Source organism: Coffea arabica, chromosome 3e (assembly GCF_036785885.1).
Source record: "Coffea arabica cultivar ET-39 chromosome 3e, Coffea Arabica ET-39 HiFi, whole genome shotgun sequence".
Lineage (NCBI taxonomy): Eukaryota > Viridiplantae > Streptophyta > Magnoliopsida > Gentianales > Rubiaceae > Coffea > Coffea arabica.
In genome coordinates this window covers 4,884,993-4,896,527 of record NC_092315.1, presented here as the reverse complement: position 1 = coordinate 4,896,527, position 11,535 = coordinate 4,884,993, and the positions used below count along the sequence as shown (strand labels likewise).

At 36.0% G+C, this 11,535-nt stretch overlaps 1 protein-coding gene across 3 annotated transcripts; it reads right to left on the bottom strand.

Moving 5' to 3' along the window:
• Positions 1-1,340: 1,340 nt before the first annotated feature.
• LOC140003864 (putative E3 ubiquitin-protein ligase XBAT35) lies at positions 1,341-9,339 on the bottom strand. Of its 3 annotated transcripts, none has more exons than XM_072084524.1 (11): positions 9,025-9,339; positions 8,218-8,332; positions 7,956-8,036; positions 7,743-7,831; positions 7,565-7,656; positions 5,970-6,051; positions 4,768-4,870; positions 4,627-4,680; positions 3,606-3,691; positions 2,128-2,832; positions 1,341-1,675 (listed from the first exon to the last, which is right to left on the bottom strand). In XM_072084524.1, the coding sequence occupies exons 1-10, from the start codon at positions 9,124-9,126 to the stop codon at positions 2,161-2,163; spliced, it is 1,476 nt and encodes a 491-aa protein (XP_071940625.1). In that variant the 5' UTR covers positions 9,127-9,339; the 3' UTR covers positions 1,341-1,675; positions 2,128-2,160. The 3 variants fall into 3 exon arrangements, with proteins under 3 accessions (XP_071940625.1, XP_071940623.1, XP_071940624.1); XM_072084522.1 differs by having other exon boundaries at positions 7,956-8,024; positions 9,025-9,269; XM_072084523.1 differs by lacking the exon at positions 4,627-4,680 and having other exon boundaries at positions 9,025-9,337.
• Positions 9,340-11,535: the final 2,196 nt, after the last annotated feature.

The following is an 11,535-nucleotide window of genomic DNA, read 5'->3' as shown; positions in this document are numbered from 1 at the left end:
CAAACGTGAATTCTTTAACCTACAACATGTGAAAACAGCTTGCACATTTATTTATATAGTTGTAGCTCGGATGAAAATTTACGTGCCACTGACAAGAAATGTACTAGCTGTGGGCACTACGGTCCTTTGTTCAGTTTGTTTTGTCCTATTTCCTCGACCCATATTGGAGACTGGGGTTTCATCCTAAGTTTATTCTTTTTGGTCATATTGATAGTCTGTACCTAAGTAGGTCAATAAACTATGCGGGGTCCCTAATTCCAACTAAATCTAATACTGCTTTGACTAATGTAGGTAACCTGGAAATCATGGAAGTGAGCAAATTGAGGTACCAACCAAGCTCATGTAAACTAGTACTCCTATTTTATGTCATACAGAGTCTGAAAAGTACATATTAAGCTTGTAATGCTGGGCCTTAAAATGACGATCTATATAAGCATTTGCCTGGACTTCATATGGTAGGACTATTTTTTCATCTTTGTCTTGTACCCTAGGGATATATATCCTCACTTGCTCTCTGAGCTTTACTTAAGCACTAGCATGCTCATAGTAATAGTTGTTACTTTTTATTTCTCAGCTTCAGCAAAGTTCTGGGAGATTAAACAGCATAATGTACGGGCTCCAAGAGCAGGAGGCAAGAGAGCTAGAAGTCAATCTGATTTTTTGAAAACCAGAAGAAGAGAGAAGACGTAGGAAATCCTACTGTTGTCTAATTTTCTGGTTACAAAGTTTAAAGGACTTTCAACTTTACAAATGGAAAAATACTTTAGATCTCCAGTTCATTAGGGCAGCTGCGCAGCCATTCCAAGTACTTCTTGTGTAACATGCCATGCCATTAAGTTAACCACAAGTTACCATTCTTCTGTTTCTTTCATTGCCAATGCTTCAACATGCTTTCTTTTTCGTTCGATTTCAAAGAGATGAGCCAGCCTTGAACAGAAGATTGATTTACTGAAACGTTGTACCAACTGCTAGGAAGGGTGTGATACGGAGGGCCATTATGCAATCTGCATTATGCTTAACAGAGAGTTGAGAACCTAAGTCAGTTTATAAGTTCAGAAAGACCTGTGCCAGAAAGAAAGCAGCACAGAAAGAAAATAGATGCAAAATTACAATGCCAAAGATCTCTCTTTGTAGAGCACCTGCACCAAAGAATCCATTTGTCACTCAAGTTTGTCCAACGCAACAAACTAAAGTAAGTCAAAAGCTACAACAAGAACCAAAAGCTTGGCTCTAATTTTTCCAAGTTCCATACTAACCAATCATGTTTACAATATAATACATACTTTTCTGAGATGATGGGCCAAAGCCAAGTTGGGAAGCCACATCAGCCTTCAAGCACATATAAAAACTTAGCTTCGGGTAACATATAACCACTTTGGTTCTGAACCTTTACATTAGAAGAAAAGGACATCAACAGTACATTTGTATTTCATATTAACTCTTCCTACACAGACACATTTACACCGACTTTTGCCACATCAACCAATGTAAGATACAAAACGCAAAATCTGCTTTAAGTCCAATATATTACATAAAGATGTATCAGAACGTTGGAAGTTCTAATACCATAACTTGTCTCTTATTTTGCTTCTCCTGTAACAGGAAGCAGGAATTTAACGGCAAGGATCCATCAAAGTAGTTGACCGTCTCTCTCATACAATCTCATACTTTCCATCTGCAGTACCATGAAAAGAATTAGAATAACCTCACTGATGGTGCATTTACTAGTCAATTTAAGTAAATCTATTTCTTGCAAGCTTAAGGGGCTGGTAGCAAATTCCAAAGACTACAGTAATTCAGTTGGTAGCACCAAATTATCAGTTTCTGGCCATACTAGTGTAGTTCCATGCTTTGAGAAGGTGATTACACATTCTGATATTGTCTACTCCATATCTTAGTACTTAAAAAGGGTCTGGAAATTCTTTGTAACTTCATAAACAGTTGCATCCAATACAAGGAAGCCACCAAAGAAAATTGCGATACTGACAAATTTATTGACAAATAAGAAAAGGCTTTCAAGAGAGCCCGTTAATTCTCTAGACAGCATGAAAGCAATGAACAAACATATAACTGATACTTGGATGAACGAAAATTAAATCAGAAGTTATGCTCTGAGATAGAACTCACCATTTACAGCATGAACATATCCCACTTGAACAGTTAAACAGCATATAGGCGTACAACTTGATCTATCTTCGCACGACAAACAGGGCAACCCCATTTTTTTGCTTTAATTTCACTTAGACAAGACATGCAGCCAGCCATATGACCACAAGGTATACATGCTCCTTCAATAGGCGCATCCAAGCATATCACACAAGAGGAAGAAGCACCTGTATCTTTTCTTTCCTCTGGTTTAGCATCTACCCTCTCCACAGGAGGTGAAGAGAAATCAAGAGGACTAGCGTCAATTGACGGGTAGTGAATTGGGCCATCATCTACAGCTGAATCTGCAACAGGTGGAGCTGATGGAAAGGAGGCTTGCACAGAGTTCTGTACTGTTGATTGGACACCTAAGGAGTCACTCTGTATCTGGCTGTGATGAATCACAACTCCACTAGCACTGGTTTCCTGGTCTTTATATCCAAGCTTTTCTCCCTTCGGCAGTGGAGCTGTCCCAGAAATGGAGCTTCCGCAATTAGCCGTGATGCATTCAGAATTAGTCCTACTTGTGGATGCATCTGCTCCAGATACCAGGTGAGGACCCAGATGTGGACGCATAGCAGACTGTAGGGAGGCATCAATTGCCATAGCTAATTCCACATCTTCCGGAGGGGCAGTTGCTGGAGCAACATTAACTTGAGTATTGAAAGGAAATGCTGGATGAACAACCTGAAATTTCAATTTCCAATCCACTAATTAGTACGATATTTTCTAACCAAAAAAAAAGTTAACTAGCCAAATATACTCTTCTCAAGGAGTGTCAAATATATATTTGGAAGGAACCTCTGCTTCCTTTGTGCATATACATCATATATGCATTAAAATTCACGAGCAACAGAGGGACAGAGGAGGAGGGACGAGGAGCAAGAGGCAACAACACCCAAACCCATGACTTTGAGTCCTAAAAAGTTGATTGGTTCATAGTACATCCTGGTTTAGGGACAACTACAATGCAAAGAAGATACTCCCTTCGTCCCAAAAAGCTTGACGCTTTTCGGGACTCTTAACTTATTATGAAAAGTTCCCAACTTTTGAAGAATTCATCTTTGCTTTCCATTTTGCCTTTTGTTTGAATATAAAAGGTGGAGAATGGATGGACAAAACATGACAGCTGGGTCCACATTTTTATTGGTTGGCATATGGCTTACTCCAATTAGAATTAGAGCATCAAGACACGCAAGGCAACATTTCAAAATGGTTGCTGTGTGCATATCAATCAACTAAACAACAAAGTTGCTTGATGGAAGACCTTTTGGGCCCAATAATACGTACTTTTTAGTTTGGTGAGACAGGGTAAGCATTGGAAATTATTGATAAAGTTCACAACCATTTTTGGCAATGACAAACATTTTGGGACAGACCAAAATGGAAAGCATGACATTTTCAATGGAACGGAGAGTAATTTTCTAGTTTAAGTGAATAAGCAATTGAAGTTGTCTGACCTGCGGAATTCCTTTGCATGCATTGCAAAACCACTGCAACTGTTGCTTGTCTCTTTCATTAGCAGCTGCAAGTTTGACGCGTGTCCCTGTAATTGGACAGAAGATGTAATCATTAGATTTGTTTGTTGGTTCATTATTCAATAACTGTGAAAAATTATCAAAAACCAAATAAGCACCACAACTCTCCTCCAGACCCCCCAAGCAGTTGCCTTTAAGAAACTAGAATATCGTTACTCAGTCTTGTAGGATCTAAAAAGATTTACTGTACTTTTCATGGCAATATTTTACTCAAATCTTATAGCAAAGTATACAACACCATGCCTTCAATCATACAAAAGGTATGATTAACTATCACACTCAAGGGTAGGCATATTAACATAAAGACAAACTATGGTTCAATTGTTTTGGCATTTTTCAGAGTTTTGCAAACCTGAAAGCTCAGCATCCTAGAAGTGTAAGCATTAACATCTTGACAAACTAAGGTTCCATTCTTTTGGCACTTCTAGAGTTCGCTCAACCAAATAGAAGTATTTTCCAGTAGAAGACATATTAGTTAATTTCATTTCTTTGGTGGAAAGTACTTGTCAGATTCCAGTATAAGCCATTTTCCACTAGCTCAAAATTATCATCTGGCTACCAAAGCCCACTATGATAGCCGTCACTCGAGGTATATAGGAACACTGGGTACACAATCATTTGGAGCCTAATTTAAAACATGATCAGAAGTAGACTTTATGGAAGCTAAAAAGTCAGAATTGATTCCAAGCATTCAGTTACAACTGCTGCCTACAGCTAGAATAGACCAGTCTGCTTGCTCTTGTCATACCACAAAATAAAATGCTATGCAAAAAGCAATCTCAGACATAATTCCTCTAATATCATTTGATTCCTAGATAAGGGGGGAAAAAAGAAATAAGCTCTCAGAGATATGGTCCAACTCTTCTGTTTACAATCTTCAAAATCTCCTAAAAATCCTAAATGCCCATTCTTTTCATGCCAGTCTAAAATTAGATGTACTTACTCCTAGCCACTTGGGAGTATGTAATACCTCGCCGCCTCCTCCAGCGTCTTGGGACTAGGCAGAAGATAAACCAAAATTATCTATCTATGGACTTGCTACGAAATTAGAAAATACATCTAGCTCAAGTGATTGAGAATTTACTAGTGCCATTGCCAGTTATGATGACCGTTGGATCAGACTGGCTAAAGTTAGGTTCCTCCATATTGGCTTTCCACAAAGCAACAATTGTCCGAGGTTGAGCATCCTGATCATGCATGCATCAGAGTGCATTGTCAGTGAAACACAATGACAATATAATACTTAAGGATTTGAAACACAGTTCAGAATATCTGTCTTAAGCAACATAAATGAGCAAATTCAGTGCCTCAGCCTCTGGAAGGGGTTTGATTTTCACTCCCTTTTGCAAGTTTCCATGATGAAATCCTTGAACTACTGTTGATTAGGACACCAAAATTCTGATACATATTAATTGCAGGAATTTAATGCATGTTTTTTCTCGTGGAAAGAGAATTTTTATCAGTAAGAGATCATACCCAAAATGCAACAGCCAATGCACCTCTTGGGAGGAGCAATAATTCAAAAAAACTAAACCAATAACCGTTCGAGTAGATAGAATGCAATGAATGAAGATGTGAAGGCCTAAATTCTAATGTGGTTGTGGATTAAGGAAATTGAATGAATTGACCAGACAAAAAGAAAAGAGATTCAGCATAACTGTTATATAAGAATTTGTTGAATCCCTTTTAACAAAAATGAGCTAATCCCCACAAAAATTACAGAAACACATAGAACAAGGTAGTGATTGTCCCTCTAAAACATAGCAATTGTAGCTCATTGTACAAATATCATGAAATAATGTGGTCTGCTTGGCAAAAGAAATGGATGCTTCATATATCAGGACAAACTTCTCCAGGGAAACATATACCAAAGTTCATCATATCAAATATGACACAAAATACAAGAAAGTTCTCTTTATCATTGTATTTGCTTCATGAAAATTGGAAAGAAGAAACTAATAAACTTCTAAAATGGTTTAATCGGCACAGCCGCAGAAGAGCACTTGCAACAAAATCAGAACTGAAGATATATCTGTACAATACCAACAAGTATGAGTATAAAGTTGAGAAATGTGCAATCACATGTAGTTGGAGGATCAATAACTGTTCTCTTTTTTCTCAACTATGTTTGAATTGTAGAATTTAGCAAACACTGCTTTCCACCATCTTATAAAAAGTTTAAGAATACACAGGAGCTGGAATAACTAAGAGAAAAGTTAGATAATATGATGAAACATAAATGAATAAGAGGCCTACAGTAGGTTGACTGATTAGATTGGAGGGTACCTGTGCATTTGAATATATGGCAAGCTCCAACTTGAAAGGCTTCTTAAGACTCCGGGAACCACATGGTAGAACAACCACCCAGCTATAAAATCAACAAAATAAGACAATAACTTAATTAAGCCAGCAAGACTCAGAAAATTCTTAAATCCAGCAATAGGTAATAACTAAGATGACCGAGTAAAAGTCAAGAAAGGCATAGCATTCAAAGATATAGCAAGAATAGAGAGAATTATCCAGATAAAAAAAACAAAGCATGTCACTCATGATGAGGCACTTGCATCAAATGAAGAACACGCGTACTCCAATTCCCCAAAAGCAAACAAATTAATATAAGTGTCGTTTTAAGTTTCATTTCTCCTTTTAGCTTAATTTCAAGCTGTGAAAAGCTAATACTTATCAGCAGTCTGCAAGGAGCTTTCCTAAACGGCTTTATGGCTTTTAAACCTTTGAAATTAAATATGCTACAAATGTTGGCTATTTTTTTTTCTTTTGAAAAGTATCTTTTCTTCAGGCATCTTTAGAAAAGTTAACGTCAGGGAGAAGGCGCCCTATATCTTGTTCATCCACAAATCGCATTAAATCCGAGCAAAAAGGGCAATTATATTCACTAATCCTGTCAATGACTCAACATGCCCTGCTGTATTCAAAAATCAATATTACAAATTGATCTTGATTCTCAAAAGAGAAGAAAAGAATAACCAGATAAACACTAATTACCCAAGGAACATGGGCCAAAGTACAACCTTTACCAACCTCCCAAGAGCACCTAACCTGTGAATCCACAGTCTCAACCATCTTTGCCATTGCATCCATTTCTTTACAAGAGTAACACTAGTTAACTGCCACTTCAACCTTATCAAAGATCAATAAGTTCTGACAGAGTAACACCTCAGAACCACCACTTAATAAGCATCTAAAACCAACTAGGCCCTCACTTGTGTCAGACTCTCACTGCCACATGCAACAAGCAGGAACAAGCACACCTAAATGCAATAGTTAACACCCAATGCCACCATTCCTAGCACGAGCCATCTCTAGAAGACTTCTACTTCACATACTCAACCAAGGAGTTCATGAAGGTACACCCAAAGCGCACACCACAACAACAGACCAAGTTTACAGAACTCAGATGATCTCGATAATACAATAAACACTCTCATTTGATCTTCTTGATCGCATCTACAATACATCTTTATCTTGAGAAATCACAGAGTGTAATGTGATTATTCTGTAGTAAATTCAGATCAAAGGTGCCACACTTCAATCTGACAACTGTGCTTGACCCTAAACCTAAACATCAATGAGACCAGAGCAAGAGCAAGTCTGCAAAAGGTATGAAGCCAGAGGTTTGTATCTACGCCATGAGGTAGTGAACTGTAATTGCCTCCCCCATCCCACCAGATACAAAAATTAAAACTAATAAACTATTTCAAGTAAACTGATAAAACCATCGATAAAAAACTCCACAGTACACAGCAAATCAAATGGAAAAATCATTGAATAACCGATCTCTAAGTACCTCTTTCATGTAAAATGATAATATTATTATACTTATAAAATCAAGATAATTTACTCAAACTGAACACTGAACTCACACTTTTCTGGACAGTAACTGTGGTGCAAGTAGTTCAAGAAATCCTGGACCATAAAGCTCGCGCATGGAACCAGAGAACAAGCAGATATGGCTCTGAGCAGCATCAGAAAACAACAATCAACATCGTAATATTCATGAGATGTACACAAAGGAAAATGCTTGTGCATGTGCTAAAATACCTCTATTGCACGGACAACATTGCTGAACCCTTTGCTTCTAGCAACATCAAGTGGCGTTTGACAGTCATCATTCATCACTAGTGCATTTGCTGAAACACATGCAATAATTAATTCATCAGTCAAGTTAAATGAAGATAAAGTATGACAAACACTTCCAGAACCGTAAATCTTGAATGCCACTGCCAAATGAATAAAACAGCTAACAAAACACACCTCCATGAGACAGAAGTAATTTGACAGCTTGTTCAAGTCCTCTTTTTGCAGCATGATGTAAAGGAGTTCCTGCATGACGGCCTAAACAAACTCATTAAGTAAGAAAGCTTTCTTCAAGTCAATCATTTTACAAAAATACATGCTGGAACTCCAATATGTACTTAATCTAGGTATGAGAAAATTTTCCACATGCTAGAAAGAATAAAAGCAACTTGACAACAGTAAATCACATGGCATTAGCTACATATATAACTTGCATTACCAGGGCGATAAGCATTGACGTTGGCACCCAACTCAACCAAGGTCTTTGCAACATTATAAAGCTCCGGGTTCATGCAAGCTGCAATTAACGGAGTCTTCCCTTCCTTATCAAGCCACTGCCACAAAAACCAATTCATATTCATACATCCTACCATTCCACACCATAAAGATCCACATGTATAGCCAACTCATTATCATATAAGAGCACAAAAAATTCATTCATAAAACTCAAATCCATTTAAAAACAAAGACATTCCACTTTAGTACATGAGGCAATCACACATTCACTAATATAAGGTAAAACACAACCTGCCAGTAGAAAATATTCCTAGTGGCCGCACCACGTCAAATTAGGCAGCCATACTCATCCACCATCTATCCCAATATCTCCTAATTTTCAACAGAAGTGCCCGAAATTGTCAGAGCATCATGGATAGGGTCAAACCTTAAAGTCTTCGTACTGATAGGCTTGCTGCACTAAAATGTAGCACACCGGAGACCCTTTTCTCCCATTTTGAACATTACTAATTTAATTTTCTGAATAATCATATTAACGCATAACAGAATCATTCTTCTTCTTCTTCTTCTTCTTCTTTTTCCCCCAGAAACTGAATACAATAGCATTAAACTTGCCTAAAATCTAAAACCCTCATGCAATTAAGTCCTTTAGACACATAGACCCTTTATCAATATGAACTTCTAAAAATCAAAACTTTGATCAAATACACAAAAATGTCAATTCAAATTGCATAAATATATATAAGTCGATGATAAAATTAAGTACAAATTTTCATCTTTTAAGGATTACCTCAAGGCCAGCGCCATCCCTGCGAAGAGCTTTAATCCCTTCAGTATTTCCATAACTCACTTGCTGATACAGTAATTCATCTTTTGACTGTTGTTGCCCCATTAGATTTTTTTTTTTTTTCCTTTTTCTTGCTTTTGAGCTTTCTTTTCTTTTTTTTTTCTTTTTAGAATTTAAGGAAAGATTAGAAAATGAGAGAAAATTAGAATCCCACAAATTTCCAGAGGAAATCTGGGGATCTTTTGAGAAAATAAATGGATAAATGAAAAAAATTGAGAAGGAAGAAGGAGACAGCGGAAGGTGAAGTGAGGGAAAAGGTCACAGACTTTCTGCAGATGTGGGGCCAAATGTATAAATAGATGGAAATTGAAGTGGTTGCTTAATAAAGAAGGAATAATGGATTAGCGCGTAACGCCTATCTAACTGAAGGTGACGTGGACGCGGCAAGACTTGGAAAACTTCCATTTCAATGCAAAAGGCCCAAAGCAATGTACAGAACAGGCCCAAACATATTGATTGCGGATCCATTTGGGTCGAAGGGACTAGTCCATCTATCATACAAATAAAAATAATTGGTAGTCCAACCTCTATGTGGAAGTTGATAAACATGCTCTTGTTCGTGAAAACACCTATTTTAGGGTAAAAAAAAAAAAAAAAGAGAAAAAGTGTGCAAAAATAAAAAAATAAAAAACAACTATTGGTTTGGATTCAAATATGAGTTTACTTACATTGGTAATAAACTATTGCTAACTACCTTTTTATATTCTCGAATTCTTGTTTTATTTTACATATATTACATTAAAAAATTTGTTACAATAATTATTTTAAATAATATTTCAAATACTACTATATTCGAACACGTTCATTGGTATCTTAACTTCGAGTAGTCAATCATAGATAAATACTCATAATTACTTAAAGAGTGAAATCTGAGCTAATTTAATGCATGATTATTGTGGGATGATTCATATGTTCTTAAGTAAATGATTGTTAATGAACACAAAAAAAAAAAAAAGCAAAAGATGTACTTTGTCGTTTTACAAGTCAATATGCTTCTACAGCTTTCGGAAAGGGAATATATTTTTTATTATACCTCAAACCATTTTTCTCCAGCCAAAAAGTTTGAAATTGATTTCACTAAATGTAAACTGTGGTAGCAAGGAGCAAGGACTAACGTTGGGCCTGAAGTTGGGCCAGGCCCTTTTGTTTGTGGGAAAATAAAAAAGTAGCAAGGACTAACGTGCTCAAGCCTAACATTAAACAATTAAATTACCCTATGATATTTCCAACACATTTTTTTTTTTTTGTATTTTTGACAGAAAAGTACTTACATTGCATTACGTCAAATTTGCAATACCTTTGCTTAAGGCAAAAGGGTGATATTATTTACACATCTATTATATTATTTGTATTTCTACTACTCCATTTTCATTTCGTCGAGATCATATTATTTCTACCTTAATTTCTTTTCCTTGCCCATAAATTAACGATACTAGGTTTGGTCATCCAATTAGGGTATGCGACGAAATTAGAATAGGGATAATATGGTCTCATCAAAATTAAAATGGGATAGTGAAAGTGCAAATAATACAATAGGAGTGTAAATAACATTACCTAAAACAAAATAAATACAATACAAATTAACATGATCCCATTCCCAGTTTGGATTGAAATCTCTCCGTAGAATTTTTTTTTTTTCATTTTTTGTTGAAATATTTTTACGCTGTTCGCGGACACATTTCCTAATTAACTCTTTACCTCACATACATCAAATTATTATAGTACGTTTTTGAACAAAAACTCCTAAAAATAACATTCCAAACAAGGCCATGTCTCAGAAACATCCTTAGCAAATTTACCTAAGCAATGAGCAACATGATTCAGGAGAACAATCAAAGCAGTTATATTATTTTATGTATTATGACAAAATTTTTCACTGCTGTTATGATAGGCATCGTTATGATGATTATAATTGGTGCCTTTAAAGTTGTGCTAATATTCAGAATCAAATATCAGAGACTGATATGCAAAGAGAAAAGGGTCTCCATTTGCTAATAATTTTAGTAGGTAGATTTGTACAGACATGGATTTTCACAATTACCCGAGTGAGAAGGAAGATGATTTTCTCAATAATGATCGATACTTCCAGAAAAATTTTTTTTTTTTTGGGGTACTCTACCCTTCCTTTTAAAACAAAAGACGAGATAAAGTGCTTGAATTTTTTTGAGAGTGCTAGTATCATTTGCCGTCTAATAAAGATCTAGAATTTGTGATTCTTGATTGTGAAATTACGTAGTTTCATCCGAATATGTCCAGCACTTCATAACTATAGATTAATGGTGCATCTGATAAAATTAAATTTTGAAAACTAAAATCTAAAATTTGAAAATTGAATTTGTTAAATTATTAAGTACTGAACATGATACATTTGAGTGTATATCATATTAAGTGATAAGTAAATAACTCATCATTTACTTTTGGAAAATAATTTTTGTCTAAGAAATTCAGTATCAC

Coding starts and splice junctions, on each gene's coding strand:
- LOC140003864 (XM_072084524.1), bottom strand. CDS start 9,126: ATGGGGCAACAACAGTCAAAAGATGAATTACTGTATCAGCAAGTGAGT. Junction 8,333..9,024: donor GGGATGGCGCTGGCCTTGAG/GTAATCCTTAAA, acceptor TTTTTGTGGCAG/TGGCTTGATAAGGAAGGGAA. Junction 4,871..5,969: donor CCATATATTCAAATGCACAG/GTACCCTCCAAT, acceptor ATGCATGATCAG/GATGCTCAACCTCGGACAAT.